Source organism: Pelodiscus sinensis, chromosome 3 (genome assembly GCF_049634645.1).
Source record: "Pelodiscus sinensis isolate JC-2024 chromosome 3, ASM4963464v1, whole genome shotgun sequence".
NCBI lineage: Eukaryota > Metazoa > Chordata > Testudines > Trionychidae > Pelodiscus > Pelodiscus sinensis.
Genome location: NC_134713.1, coordinates 131,603,091 through 131,617,202, shown reverse-complemented (window position 1 = coordinate 131,617,202; position 14,112 = coordinate 131,603,091). Strand labels below are relative to the sequence as shown.

General features: G+C 42.0%; 1 protein-coding gene across 3 annotated transcripts in view; it reads right to left on the bottom strand.

The window, feature by feature from the left end:
* Nucleotides 1-14,112, bottom strand: part of SDCCAG8 (SHH signaling and ciliogenesis regulator SDCCAG8) — a 159,282-nt gene that overhangs the window by 117,593 nt on the left and 27,577 nt on the right. For all 3 annotated transcript variants that reach the window (XM_075924862.1, XM_075924861.1, XM_075924863.1), the window contains exons 8-10: nucleotides 7,121-7,309; nucleotides 4,902-5,040; nucleotides 2,384-2,536 (exon numbers count right to left, since the gene is read on the bottom strand). In XM_075924862.1, the coding sequence (XP_075780977.1) occupies nucleotides 2,384-2,536; nucleotides 4,902-5,040; nucleotides 7,121-7,309 (481 nt within the window). The remainder of the gene's footprint in view (nucleotides 1-2,383; nucleotides 2,537-4,901; nucleotides 5,041-7,120; nucleotides 7,310-14,112) is intronic.

Below are 14,112 nucleotides of genomic sequence, written 5' to 3'. Positions count from 1 at the left end.
CATGGAGCCCAGGGTCACTGGACTCCCCAGCTGATCCCAGGCTGCATGTAGTGCTGCCACTTTGAAACGCCATGGCAGCATTTCAAAGGGGCAATGCAGCAGAGCCCTGGATCAGCTGTATGGCGCTGCTGCTTTGAAATACCACAGCAGCGTTTCAAAGTGGCAGCACCGCATGGAGCCTGAGGTCAGCAGGGGAGTCGCCAACTGATCCTGGGCTCCGTGCAGCACTGCCCCTTTGAAATGACAGCGCAGCGTTTCAAAGGGACAGTGATGCCCTATCAACTAATTGAATAGCAGGTGCAAAAATGCATCCACTATTCGATAAATGAATTACATGCTACTTAACATCCTTAGTGATGAGAAAAAAGTAACCAATGTGACTCATCCATCACTCAGATGGAGCCAGGGACCAGTACTAATGCTTGAAGTGGTACTGCTGGCACCAAATACACTGGTGGCAGAAGTGCTGACGACCCCCAGGTCATCAATGGTACTGAAGCAGCTGATGGTGCTTGAATTTGAATTGCCACAGTATCATTATTTCCTAAGTGTCTCACTGGCAGATCTTGCACTTATGCTCAGGGTCTGACTGCCCTAATTGGAATTTGGAAAGGAATTTTCCCATGAGTTAGACTGGCGAAGACCTTGAAGGTTTTTTTGCTTTCCTCTGCAGCATGGGGCACAGGTCACTTGCAGGTTTAAATTAGTGTAAATGATAAATTTCACTGTAGTCTCATAAAGTCTTTAAATCATAATTTGAAGACTTCAATAACTCAGCCAAAGATTAGTGGACTTTTACAGGAGTGGGTGGGTGAAGTTCTTTGGCCTGAAATGTGGAGTTCAGGCTACACTATCATGATGATCCTATCTAGTCTTAAAGACTATGAGTCTTTTTGCACTGCTGATTGCAACAGTGCCAAGGAGTTTGCTGGAGTCAAGACCCCTTGCACTGAGCCCAGGCCAGCCCTGCTTCTTTAGGCTGTGAAGGGGGAAAATCAGAGTGTAATGCCAATAAAGCAAAGGATTCAGTGGCCCATTTACTCAATGGGGCTGTAAATGAAGCAGCCTTGGCAAATTTTCTGGACCAAAAGAAGCAAAAGGAGAGGATATCAGCAGCCAACCTGGAATGCCACTGACAAACAGTCAAAATATCCTAGGGCCAGAACCAGAGTCAAAATACAGGTTGGAAGGCATGGGGCAGAACCTGGAATAAAAGGATAGCAACCTATTGCGCCTATCAGTTATTACATTAGCTCAAGTGGCAAATTATTAAAGATTTCAATATCAGTGATGACTCCTGGGTAGTCAATTTGATGCCACATGGATCAATTATTTTTTGGGCTGTTTTTATTTTTTAAAAACCTAGGAAGTTATACACAAAGCCTATACTAAAGTAAAATTATTGATTCTAAAATCAAGCACTCACACTCTGGGAAATGCCATAATTAAGACTGTCCCCTTGGGAATATACATTGATTAGGGCTATAAGAAAATTGATATTCTTAGTTCAAAAGTTGCAGTCAGAGTTTATTCAAGTTTCTATTTTGCTGCAGTCAATTCAAATAGTATAACACCCCTCCGCAACATAATCCCCTCCTCCTGATACAAATGGTGTTGCAAGTAACCCTGGGTCCTAAGTCACAACCCCATTCACCCATGGTGGAGAGGAAACCACATATAATTTGAGTGAGTGGCATTGATACCGAATGCATGGGAATGCCACAGCACAGAAATTTGCACCAACTATGATGAACTGTGGAATATGTTAAAGACACTATTCCCACAACAAAATTGCAGCACAAAATTTTCTTAGATTAATTATGTTACAATCTGTTATTACATGATCACATGCTATTTTATCTTCTGGACCCTACCTTGCTCAGTACATAGGATGAACTTGCTCTGGAGATGACTATGACCAAGTCTACACTCTGTGGTATAACTATGTTACTTGGGGCATTGATGCTGGAGCAATTTTTATAGTGGGATTCTCACTGTGAAAACCATGCACTTCGGTTATTTACTACATCCAGCCAATAAGTGCAGTAGCACCCACAGCACCTTTTGTTCCATTATAAAGATCATTTTGATAATGTGTATGTGGAAAATGCTATACCAATTAAAGTTGTATTGTTCTTTATCAAATGCATTAAGCTAGTAAGGTGTCCAAGAAAAAAAAAGTCCCTATCACTTTAACTTAAAAGATCATATAAACAACACTCTCTACTACCACTTTAATGAAGTCAGTCAAAAATAAGTTTCTATTTACGGGGTTCACACATCATCATACAGTAGTTTTATTTAATAAAAAGCCACTGCTTTTTATTAGCTAGAAAATAAATGTTCCTTAGGCACATATGGGTGAAAAAGTTACTAATGTTACCGTAGATGCCAAGTCTTCTCTTTCTTTCTTCATTGCTCCACGCAGTGCTTCTTTTTCACCAGCCCTCTTATCTAGTTGGGCAATTAGCTCCCTTTCAAGGCGATCTTTCTGTCGTTCCATCTCACTTTTCAGCTGTTCACACTGGACTAGAGCCTTTGGAAAGGATATACAGTATTATGAAATTTAGAAAGTTTTACATTTAAACATAGGACAGGAAATAAATATTCCTCCAAAGCATGCATTAAGTAGAAAAAGGCTGACGTCCTACTCTTATGTTTTAGGAAAAACTTATTTGCTATTGGAACAAAGTTTTATGGCTGCATACAAATGTGTCTAAATGTATATTGGCACACAAAAAATAGTACTGACAAATTATATCACACACACACACACACACACACACACACACACACACACACACACACACACACACACACACAATCTTTAAAAGACTATTTGTCCAAGGACAACTTGGTTCTGAAAAATGATTATCCAAGAATTTTCTTTAGAAGCCATTTTTTCCAGAGTAATTTGTATTGTATAGATGTCTGTATTGTATAGATGTCTGTCCCATTCTCAAAAAATCTGTTGCTGATATGACCTTAGGTTGAAATAGGATTGAAATGGGAGTGTCTCAGTGAAATGGGAAGAGAAATTAGGGGGATAGATTGGGAGCCAGTAAATGAGGGGGTCCATTACCAGTGGTATACTCTTTTTGAAAAGTGAAGGATTAGGTGCAAACGGCTGAGTAGAGGCTCAGAAGGAATTTGACTAAGTAAAGGGTTAAAAAGGTAAATTATTCTTCTGGTGTTCAGATTTCTAAAATGATGCTGAGGAAGGAGGAGATTTATTCACATTCTAACTCAAGATATATATATGCTAATTGGAATTCTGAGTAACCTATAAAGTGCAAATCATAAGAGGGCAACAAGGAAATAATTTTCTCTCCTCCAAAATGAGCTGCCCAGAGATGATGACAGCAAGGTTTTGCATACAAGGTATTGAATAAACCAGGGTTGAGCAATAGTTTTTGATGGGGGAAGGGGACACTCCAATAATTCTTTGGGCATGTAGATACAGGTTGAATCTTTCTAATCCAGCATTCTCTGGTTCAGCAACATCCATGGTCCAGCATGATTTTAATTAGCCGGATGTCCACTTATCATGGGTGCGGCCAAGTTTCTCAAGGTCCCATGAAGTTTGTTTACAGCCACTAGTCCTGGCTCTCATTGTTCTGTGCTGGTATTCAGCTCTAATTTACCCCTAAATATCTTCTAACAACCCTGTAAGCATTTGAAGTATTGGTAATGCTGCTAGACAATACTGACCTCCCATGGTCCAGCAAATTCTCTGGTTTGGCACTGGTGAGGTCATGAGGGTGCTGGACTTGAGAGGTTTACCCTGTACCTTTAAAATTCTGGCTGTTGGTCATTAACAGTTAATGAGGGCTTTATTTCTTTAAATATTTCTATAATGATTCAGTATGTGCTATTTCCCTCTTCCATCATCATTTTCCCATCATCTTTGAAACTAGTTTTTTTGGTAATAGTCTTTTTAAAGAATACATGCAGTTTTATAGTGTCCCATAAATAAGATCAGCAACTGATGTCCAGTAAACAGTGGGAATATTACGTTAATCTTGTCCTTTCTTAATAAGGAAGTAATTTAATTAAAATCTGATTTAGCGGTAATTCGCTAATTACACAGTAGATGGCACTACAAATCAAGATAATGATTTAATGTGCTTTTGTTTAGTTGTTGGCTTTAGTTAATTAGCTTTAACATAAGCATTTGAGGTCAGACATTTCATTTTACCATAATCATTTTATAATGCCCCAAAGTTTTAAGAAGTTTATGCTCAGAAATGTAAGGTCTCAAAACCTACACTCTGGCCTAAGCAACTATACTGCAACTTTTAGTCCTGCAGCACAATCCCCAAGTCATCTGACTCAGGCCAGTCACAGGTCTGTCACTGCAGTGTAGACATGCCCTCAGGCTTGGTCTACACTGAAAGTTTTTGCAGCAGAAAATATGCTAATGAGGGACTTATTAGCATAAGTCACTACATCATTAGCATATTCTCTGCCATTTCTTTTTGTACAAGGGGTTTTTGTGCAAAAAGAAGCAGTATAGCCGTTTCCGTTTTGCACAAGATCTTTATGCCCCTCTGGGGCACTTTCTGCCACAAAAACCCACAGTGTAGACAAAGCCACAGAGATTAGGTGATTGCCCTGAGGTCACAATACATATCAGTCCAAGAATCTGAATTAGAACTCAAAAAAAGTCAAGTTCTGTGTTCTAACCACTAAGGAAGTGTTTCCTCTCCAGGATCATGCTCATTCTTAAAAGACTTAAAGACCATGACAATATCAAACACTTTAAATTAAATTTTATTTCAGGACAACTACATAATCTGGGTATGAAATAGTGTTTTACAGCTGATGTGGAAATAAATATAATTAACATTTAAGATAGTTAAGAATACTAAAGTACAATACCATCTTCTCACTGAATTTACCTTAGTCTTTTCTAAATTGGCTTCTTCTGTCATTTGTACAGCAAGTTTCACTTGCTCATAAGCACTAGACTCCCTTTGCTGTGATTCACTCAGATTCCTTCTTACTGAAACAAGTGCACCCATTAAGTCGTCTCTTTCCCTACACCAGCAAAAAAAATTCAGAGACAAGAAACATAAAACATTAATGGACTGTAAACATTAGGGTCATAAGTAAAGTAAGACAAATCAGCATTAATATGTATTAAGTTTTAAAGACAGAGTAGCGCCAACTCAGCACATACTAAAGCATAATCTGTAGGATGACCCCCTGTTCTTAAGAGCAGTGGGTTGTTAGTGAAGCTGCCAATAATTATTGCAGAGTTCATGGCAGGAATTTCTCCAAGTTTGTACTTTTTTACAAGCTCATTTTTGCACTAAGTAAATGACAAACTGCAGAAAAAACACTGGGACAGGCAAAAATGGGACAATTCTAACAGTAATAAATTATTAGAAATTCATTTTTCTGCATTATATTTAAAGGAAAACCGCACTAAATATTACAGCATCTTAGATAGCTAATAGACATCTAAAGATTTCTGGATTCTGTATTACCATTCACTTCTTCATTTTAATTAAGCAACATAGGTTGTTAACAGGAAACTGACTACCACAATAGTACAGTGGGCTCCTATGTTTTTTTATTTGCCATCTCCACATTTTCAGTTTTTAGAGTGCCTAAGAGTTTTATATTGCCAATGTTCAGAAGTTGCCTTAGGTGCAGTTACAAATTTTGGCAACTGGCTCTTCTGACATCTTGTAAGGTTAAGAGGCATCTTAGATTGTGGAATAATCACACTAGCAAACACTGATCTTTTCAAAGAGTTAGGTGCTAAAATTTCACTGATTTTTTTTGTTTTTTTAGTGAGATGAGAGCACTTAAGCTTCCATTATTTTCTTTGAGACTTCCAGCCTAAGTCTACTTCCAGCCTATTTCTACTGAAATACTCCTTTAAATCAGTGAAAATAGGCAGTTTTGTTGGAACTATGCCAGATTATACCACCTAAAGTCTAGAGACCAGAGTCTTGTCACCTCTAAGTTTCAGATTTAGCAGCCCATTGGGATGAATAGATCAACCCACATCCCTTCTTTCAAGCTGCTCAAAAACTCAGGAAGGATTTATAAGCTTCAAACTCTTTTTCATAAATGTAAGAGAGACTTTTTAAAGTTTGGATTCTGGAGCACAATTCTATAGTAATGGGTAGATTTGCTGGCAAATTTCAAGGCTTTAGAATCAGAATTACATGGGGAACCGATGTCAATATCCATTTGGTAAGTGCATCTCACCTGTACTTCACCCACTACCTAACCTTCACTGAGACCACTTCCATTATTGCACAACCCTAAGCAGTTTCAGCTATCTGACAACAGACATCTGCTTGATATGTTTTTAGGGAAGGCTGAAAGTATGTTTCCCAGGTTGGAGGGGAGGAAAGGGGTAGCTAACCAGTCATCTATAAAAAAAATCTCGAGTTCCTGTTTGAACAAATATTTTGTGGTATTATAAAATTATAGGTTTGGATGCCTAACATCCTGTATATATTTAGCATTTAACCCTAACTAATGAATGAGATACAGTTGCAATGTAGCGTTTGAAGATGACCACAAAAATGTTGCCTTCTTTTTACTCCCTTACAGTACACTAGTTTCAGGTGCAGGAAGCAAAACATTAAGTCCAGCACAAGTGGCATATGAAAAAGGTGCCAACCAGCAAAAAGGAGACTTGAGATATTATTTCCAAAGACATGACCCAAAAATGTCACGTGCACACTATTTTTGTACCTCATCCTTTCTACAGTTCTCAAAGAGTCACGTAAATAGATAAAGAATTGTTGCATGGAGTATTAAAACAACACATGAAATAATCCTGTGTGCAGGTTTTTCACATCATCGATATAAAATACTATTCAAGTCCTGTTCCCCTGTTTCCACTCTATGGAAAAACTCCTATGAACCTACAGAGGGTATATTTACCACTAATTTTTAATCAGAACTTCCAACAGAATTTTCCTAAAGCAATGCAACCTAAACAAAACAACCAAACCATACCCTTAAAAACTCCACCTCACTTTATTGGGAAATACTGCTGTATTATTGTGTTAAATGTGTATTTAAAAAAAAAAGTATTTTCTATTATAAGCAACTGAGCTTTAAATTGCAAAGCTAATGTCCATAAACCTACTTTGTTAGCCTTTCAATGGCCTGCATGTGGACATTGGAATGGGTCTGAGAAAGAACAGCCTCATGTTGTGCGCATTTCAGACAAAGACCACCAACCCGATTGGAATTACTTGTTGCAATAAGCGAATCTTGGTGCTTTAATCTTCCTTTTAAATCTTCACAATTCTTCTCAGATTCACATAAGTCCTTTCTAGAATTAAGAGAAAATGTTCTTATTAAAATTAACTTAGAAACATTTATTTGCTTATAAGTACAGAGTTCATGTTTGAAATTTGCTTGAGCAAAATAATAAAAAATAGAATATTACACCATTCAACATTGCGGGCCAGCACTTTATTGAAACGTGCTGCACAATAAAATCTATAAATAAAGAAGAAAACAAAACTTTCACTCCCACCACCCTTTTCTCCCATTAGAGAGAAATCTCATATAAGATAAGGAAGTTATAGAGTTAATCATCAGTTAAAACATGTGGCCTTCTAGAATACTGCCTTAGAGTGTGAAGGGCTTGCTGTAACATGAAAGTGAAAAGGTATATAGCCCATCAACTATACAAACATCCCAATATGTGGAGGGGGATACAGTGAATTTGTGCACACTTGCATTGAAAGACCAGCGACTGTGTTCTTTAAGGATGTTAAATTGCGGTTAATTTATTACTAATCTACGATTAGTCGATAGGCACTTCCACATTCCTCCTTTGAAATGTACACGAACCCCACAGTGGAGCTCTTGAAGGTTTCAAAGGAGGACTGCAGAACATCTCATGCAGCCAGTGGCCAGCGGGAAATCCCGCTGACTCCAGGCTGTATGAGGGGGTGCCAGCTTTGAAATGTACTCAGAGTCCCCGGCTGACCCCGGGCTCCATGTTGCGCTGCCAATTTGAAATGCCATGCAGAACCCAGGGTCAGCTGGGGACTCTCCACCTAATCCGCACGGGCTCCGCACGGCATTTCAGCAGAACCCACGATCAGGGGACTTCCTGGGTTCCGTGCGGCATTTCCCCAGAACCTGGAGTCATCTGGGGACTCCCTACCTGACCCTGGCTTCATGCTGTACTGAGCATGGGATCAGCTGGGGAGTCCCCAGCTGACCCCAGGCTCCAGGTGGCGCTACCGCTTTGAAACGCCGCTTTGGCGTTTCAAAAGGACAGTGCTGCACGGCTGATCTCTGGCTCAGCTGTGTGGTGCTGCAGCTTTGAATGCTGCCTCGGCGTTTCAAAGAGGCAACGCTGCACAGAGCCCAGGTACAGGCTCCATGAAGCCCTGCCCTTTGAAGTACCCCCTTGTCCACTTCTATCTGATAGAGGCGGTGGGGGGAAGGGGAGGGGAAGGGAGAATCGACTAGTTGATTGACTATCTGGTAAGCATTTGCTTATCAGATAGTTGACTGGTCTTTAACATCCTTAGTGTGCTTTGCTGCATTCTCCCTATAATGCTGTAATTAACTCCTTGCCTGTGCTCACTCCTAAAAATGAATCTGCAACCAGTGACAAGACAGGATAAAGATACCATACAATCCCTCATCTTGATGCCATAAGTTGCTGAGCACTCTGAATCTGATCCAGCTAAGCACGTAAGCTCATGCTTAACTTAAAAAGCACTTGAATTGCACTTTGCTGGATAAGTCCTCAGCACCTTGTAAGATCAAGCCCCCTACAAAAAACACCATTAAGATTGTGGCCGCTTTCTGAATTGGCTGAAGTCTTCAAAGAATTTGAATACTCTAGTTTATCTTTCACTCTGGTGTTTGTACATGTTTTGCACTTCAAGATCATTCACTACACTAGCACAACTAGCGGATACATTTATTATTCAATCATTATTTAAGATGGGGATTAATACAAGAACTGTAAGGTGAATAAGGAATTGGCTAAATGGAAAGTGACAAAATGTTGTGATAAGGAAACTGTTCGGCTAGAGGGATTTACTAGTGAGGTTTCCTTAAGGACTGGTCTTGGGACTGATTTAATATTGTCATTAATGATCTTGGCACAGAACGTAGTCGCTTAATAATGAAATTTGCTGATTATGCAAAGTTGGAAGGCATAAATATAGAGAAAGTTCAAAGTATTATAGAGAAAGAATTACATTTATACCACTCAAAGAGTACTGGAGGACTAGCTAAATTTAATAGTATTGTACTAAAGTAATGTACTTAATGACTAAAAAGAATATCTGCTATATGCTGGGGGGTTCATCACTCAGAAATAACAGAAAAGAGAGATGTGGGAGTGTATCAGTCAATAACAGGATGACCATGAGCCAGTAATGTGATCCAGCCACGAAGAAGACAAATGTGATCCTAAGATCTATTTGGCGAGTTACTTCCAATATAGTATCAATGCCATTGTACAAGGCACTGGTAAAACCTCATCTGAAATGGTCATAATTCTAGTCACCCATCTTCAAGAAAGTTTAATTCACAACAGAAGTAGAGGCAGAGGAGGACTACCAGGGTGATCATGGAAATGGACCTATGATGAGAGGAAAGAAGAAGTTACCTACACTATGCAGTAATAGTAGTTCTTTGAGATGTGTTCCCCTGTGGGTGCTCCATTCAGGTCTCGGTGCATCCCTGTGCCAGGGATTGGAGATTTTTGGTAGTAGTGCCCCTCGTGCTGCACCTGCACACACAGCCCCCTTTCTCCTTTCCCGGAGGCTGTGGAGCACGCGTGCGGTGTGAATCCCATCTGTTCCTTTTCTACCTGAAATCCCTGTAGACTCCAAGCAGAGGGGAGGACAGGAGGGTAGTGGAGCACCCACAGGGACACACATCTCAAAGAACTACTATTACTGCATAGGATGAGTAACTTTTTCTTCATCAAGCAGTGTTCCTGTGAGTGCTCCACTCAGGTGACTCCGGAGCAGTACCCGCCCAATGGAAGTGAGCATTGGAGTCTCTAAGTGGAAGGACCGCTTCTACTAGAGATCTAGAGAGTATTGGCCCCTTGTATAGAGCATAGTGCTGTGCAAAAGTATGGTGTAAGGACCACATGGCTGCTCTACAAATGCCTGCCAACGGTACATTGTTCAGGAAGGACGTTGTAATGGCCATCGCATGTGTGGAGTGTGTCCTAATGGGCTGTGGTGACTTTCTGCCCCTAAGTTCATAGACAGTACATATGCAGCCTGAAATCCACATGGATAGGTGCTGTGTCAAAACTGCTATTCCAAGGCGTGGACCTGACCACATGACGAAGAGCCTGTCCGATTTCCTGGTTGCTCTAGTTCTATCAAGGTAGAAAGCGATTGCCCTCCTTGCATTCAACGTATGTAATATAGCCTCCTTGGGGGAGACGTGAGGATTAGGGAAATAGGCGGGTAAATAAATGGGTTCATTTATGTGGAAAAGGGATATAACCTTAGGGAGGAACTTGGGGTGAGGCCTAAGTATGACTCTATCCCTGTTAAATGTAGTGAAAGGAAAGTCCACCATGAGGGCTGCGATTTCTCCTACCCTTCTAGCTGATGTTAATGCCACCTTCATAGACTGGTACTGAGGTGGAGTAGTGGCTGATGGCTCAAAGAGTGGTCTGTTGAGCATATCAAGGACCAAATTCAGGTCCCACTGTGGCACCGGGGGGGCGAAGGTTTGGACACATTTGTGTAAACCTGAGAGAAAATGCTTCACAATGGCATGAGCAAAGACAGAGAAGCAGTTTACCAGATCATGGAAGGCCGTGATTGCCGACAGATGGACCCAGACAGAACTGATGGAAAGGCCCGTGTCGCTGAGGCCCATGAGGTAGTCGAGTAAGGTAGGTATGGGGACTGTGGTGGGGTGCAAATTGAGTCTCGTGCACCATTGGTGAAAATGCGTCCATTGTTCTGGTAGGTGCTTCTCGTAGGGGGATGCTGACTGTTCAGAAGAGCTTGTTTGACCCTATCCAAGCAGGTAAATTCTTCATTCTGGAACCATGGAGAAATCATGCTGTGAGTTTCATGGTTTTGATACTGAGGTGATGTATACTGCTGTGGTGCTGTGTGAGGAGATTTGGCACTGCCAGGAGAAGGATCGATTGATCTGTCGACAAGTAGTATAGGTAAGGGAAACAGGGCAGTCTCAGCCAAGCTGGGGCTATTAAGAATACTGTGGCCCGATCTGGTCGAATCTTGTTGATCACTCTGGTGATAAGCAAGAGTGGTGGAACGGCGTAAAGCTGGGGAGCTCTCCACTGGATGGTGAAAGCGTCCCCTTCTGAACTCTTCCCTAGTCCTGCCCAAGAGCAGAATCTGTGGCATTTGCGGTGGTGAGGTGTTGCAAAGAGGTCTATAGTTGGAAAGCCCCATTTGCGGAAGATTGAAAGGAGGACATTGGTATTGATCTCCCACTTGAGCGGATTGGAGAAATGTCTGCTCAGCTTGTTGGCTCTCACATTCTGTTCTCCTAGTGTGTAAATGGCCGCTGGGATTATCTGGTTTCTGAGGCACCAGTTCCAGAATCTGACTGCCTCGGCACATAGTGTGTGTGATCAGGCACCCCGATATCCCATGACATAGAACATGGACTGTGTGTTGTCTGTGAGGACAGGGATAGTTCTGCTCTTTATCAGGGGAAGGAAATGGGCATAAGAACTGTGAATGGCCCTGAGCTCTAGGATATTGATCTGAAAGTCTCTCTCGTGTTGGACCCCATGTGTCTTGTATTGATCCTGCACCACAGTGGGCTCCCCAGCCTATGAGTGATGCATCCGTTAGAGTCACTGGAGGGTCTGGTCAGTGGAAGGGTATACCAATGAGGAGGTTGTTCGGAGATATTCACCATTCAAGGGACTGCGGCACTGGTGGAGGAAGCAAGAGATGCTTCACGAGGCTGTGCTGACTTGGTATATAGTTGATTGTGAGCCAATGTTGTAAGCAACGCATGTGCAGCCTTGCGAACAAGACCACAAAGGTTGTGGCCGCCATATGCCCCAGTAATTGAAGGCATGTGTGGAACGTGGAGAAAAGGGCCTGTCTGACCTGTTGAACAAGGCTGCAGATTGCCATGAATCTTTGTGGAGGGAGGTAGGCTCTCGCTGTGACTGAGTCTACAATTGCCCCAATGAACTCTATCTTTTGTGTGGGCTGTATGGTGGATTTTTGATTGTTGATAAGTAGGCCAAGTCAGGAAAAACATTCCCTGGTAACAGTTGTCATGATGATAGTTTGCTGATAGGTAGGGCTCTTGATTGGGCAATCGTCTAGATAAGGGAAGATAATGACGTTTTGCCTCCTGAGAAAGGCCGTGACTACGGCTAGGGTCTTTGAAAAGACTTGAGAGGCCGTAGAAAGGCCAAAGGGAAGGACTGTGTACTGTGTAAGATAATGATCTTGTCCCACCACAAATCTGAGGAATCTTCTGTCAAACAGATAGTCACATGAAAATATGTGTCTTGTAGGTCGAGGGCTGAGAACCAGTCCCCCTCGTCCAGTGCAGATATGATTGTTGCTAAGGTCATCATTCTGAATTTTGCGTTGCGAATGAACTTGCTGAGTTTCCTGAGATCAAAGTTCGGTCTCCAGCCCCTTGATTTTTTGACTGAAGAAATAATTGAAGTAAAAACCTCTTCCCCACTGTTCTTTTGGGAGTTCTATAGCTCCTAAGGCAAGTAGTTTCTGCACCTCTACCCTTAACAGAGGCTCGTGAGAGGGGTCCCTGAAGAGGGACGGGGCAGGGGGATGGGTAGGAGGCATGGAAGTAAAGAGGATCTGATCTGATAACCTGATCTGATAATTTCTAGGACCCATTCGTCTGTGGTAATTTGGGCCCACTGATGTTAGAAAGATCTCAGGCAGTGACCGAAGGTGATGTTAGACTGAACTGGACTTAAGGGGTCCTGACCAACACTTCAAATTTGCTGCTTGTTAGAGGTGGACTGATTTGTGGAGGACTGGTTTTGCTGATTCCTCCTCCTATTAGGGCATTGCTTGGGCCTCTTGTCATATGGCCTCTGCTGCTTTCTGTAATGGTTATAATTATAATCCCTTGGTTTCTGGTAGGGAGTGTATTTACACTTCTTATTGGGAGAGGTGTACATCCCCAAGGTGCGTAATGTCATACGCAAGTCCTTCATAGAGTGTAGGACCTCATCTGTATTCTTAGAAAACAGTTGTTTCCTGTCAAAGGGGAGATCCTCCACCCTTGCTTGCAGTTCCCTTGGGACTCCTGATGACTACAGCCACAAGGCCCTGCACATTACTATGGCTGTGACTGTGGTTCTAGCTGCGGTGTCTGCGACATCCATAGTGGCTTAAAGAGCAGTCTAAGCTATTGATAAGCCCTCCCTCATGATGGACTGGAGGTGAGGTTGTCTGTTTTCAGGAAGGTCCTGCAGTAAGTCTTGTAATTTAGTATAATTGGCATGATCATAATTAGCCAACAATGCTGTGTAATTAGATATACGGAACTGGAGAGTGGCTGAAGAGTAAACTTTGTGGCCCAAGGTGTCTAGCCGTTTGTGTTCTTTGTCATAGGGCATAGATTTAAATTGTAGATTCTTAGCCCTGTGATTCACAGAGTCCACCACTAGCGAATTTGGCTGTGAGTGGGCAAATAAAAAGTTTGCTTTGCTGGGACGAAATATTGTCCGTCAGTTCTGTGGTTCGTGGGCAGAACAGAGGCTGGATTTTGCCACAAAGCATCTGAAGGTTGAAGGATGGCTTCGTTAATGGGTAAGGCTATCTTGGAGGATGCGGAGAGTTGTAATATGGTGAGTAATTTGTATTGTTTGTCCTTCACCTCTTGTAGTGCAATGTCTCGTGATTGTGCTACCCTTTTGAAAAGTGCCTGAAAATGTTTCAGGTCATCCACTGGGGAAGAAGGTGAGATCTGGAATACTCTTCCTCCTGCCTGGACCTGGGTTCCCTGCCATGTATCCTAAGGGCTCCACTGAGGTGGGAGCTGATGTGGGGGATACATCCATGGTTGCCTGGGTCAAATGGGATGTTGTTGAAGGGAGTAATCCCTGTATGAATGCCAGGAAGTTATTGAGGGAACAAGGGAGGAATG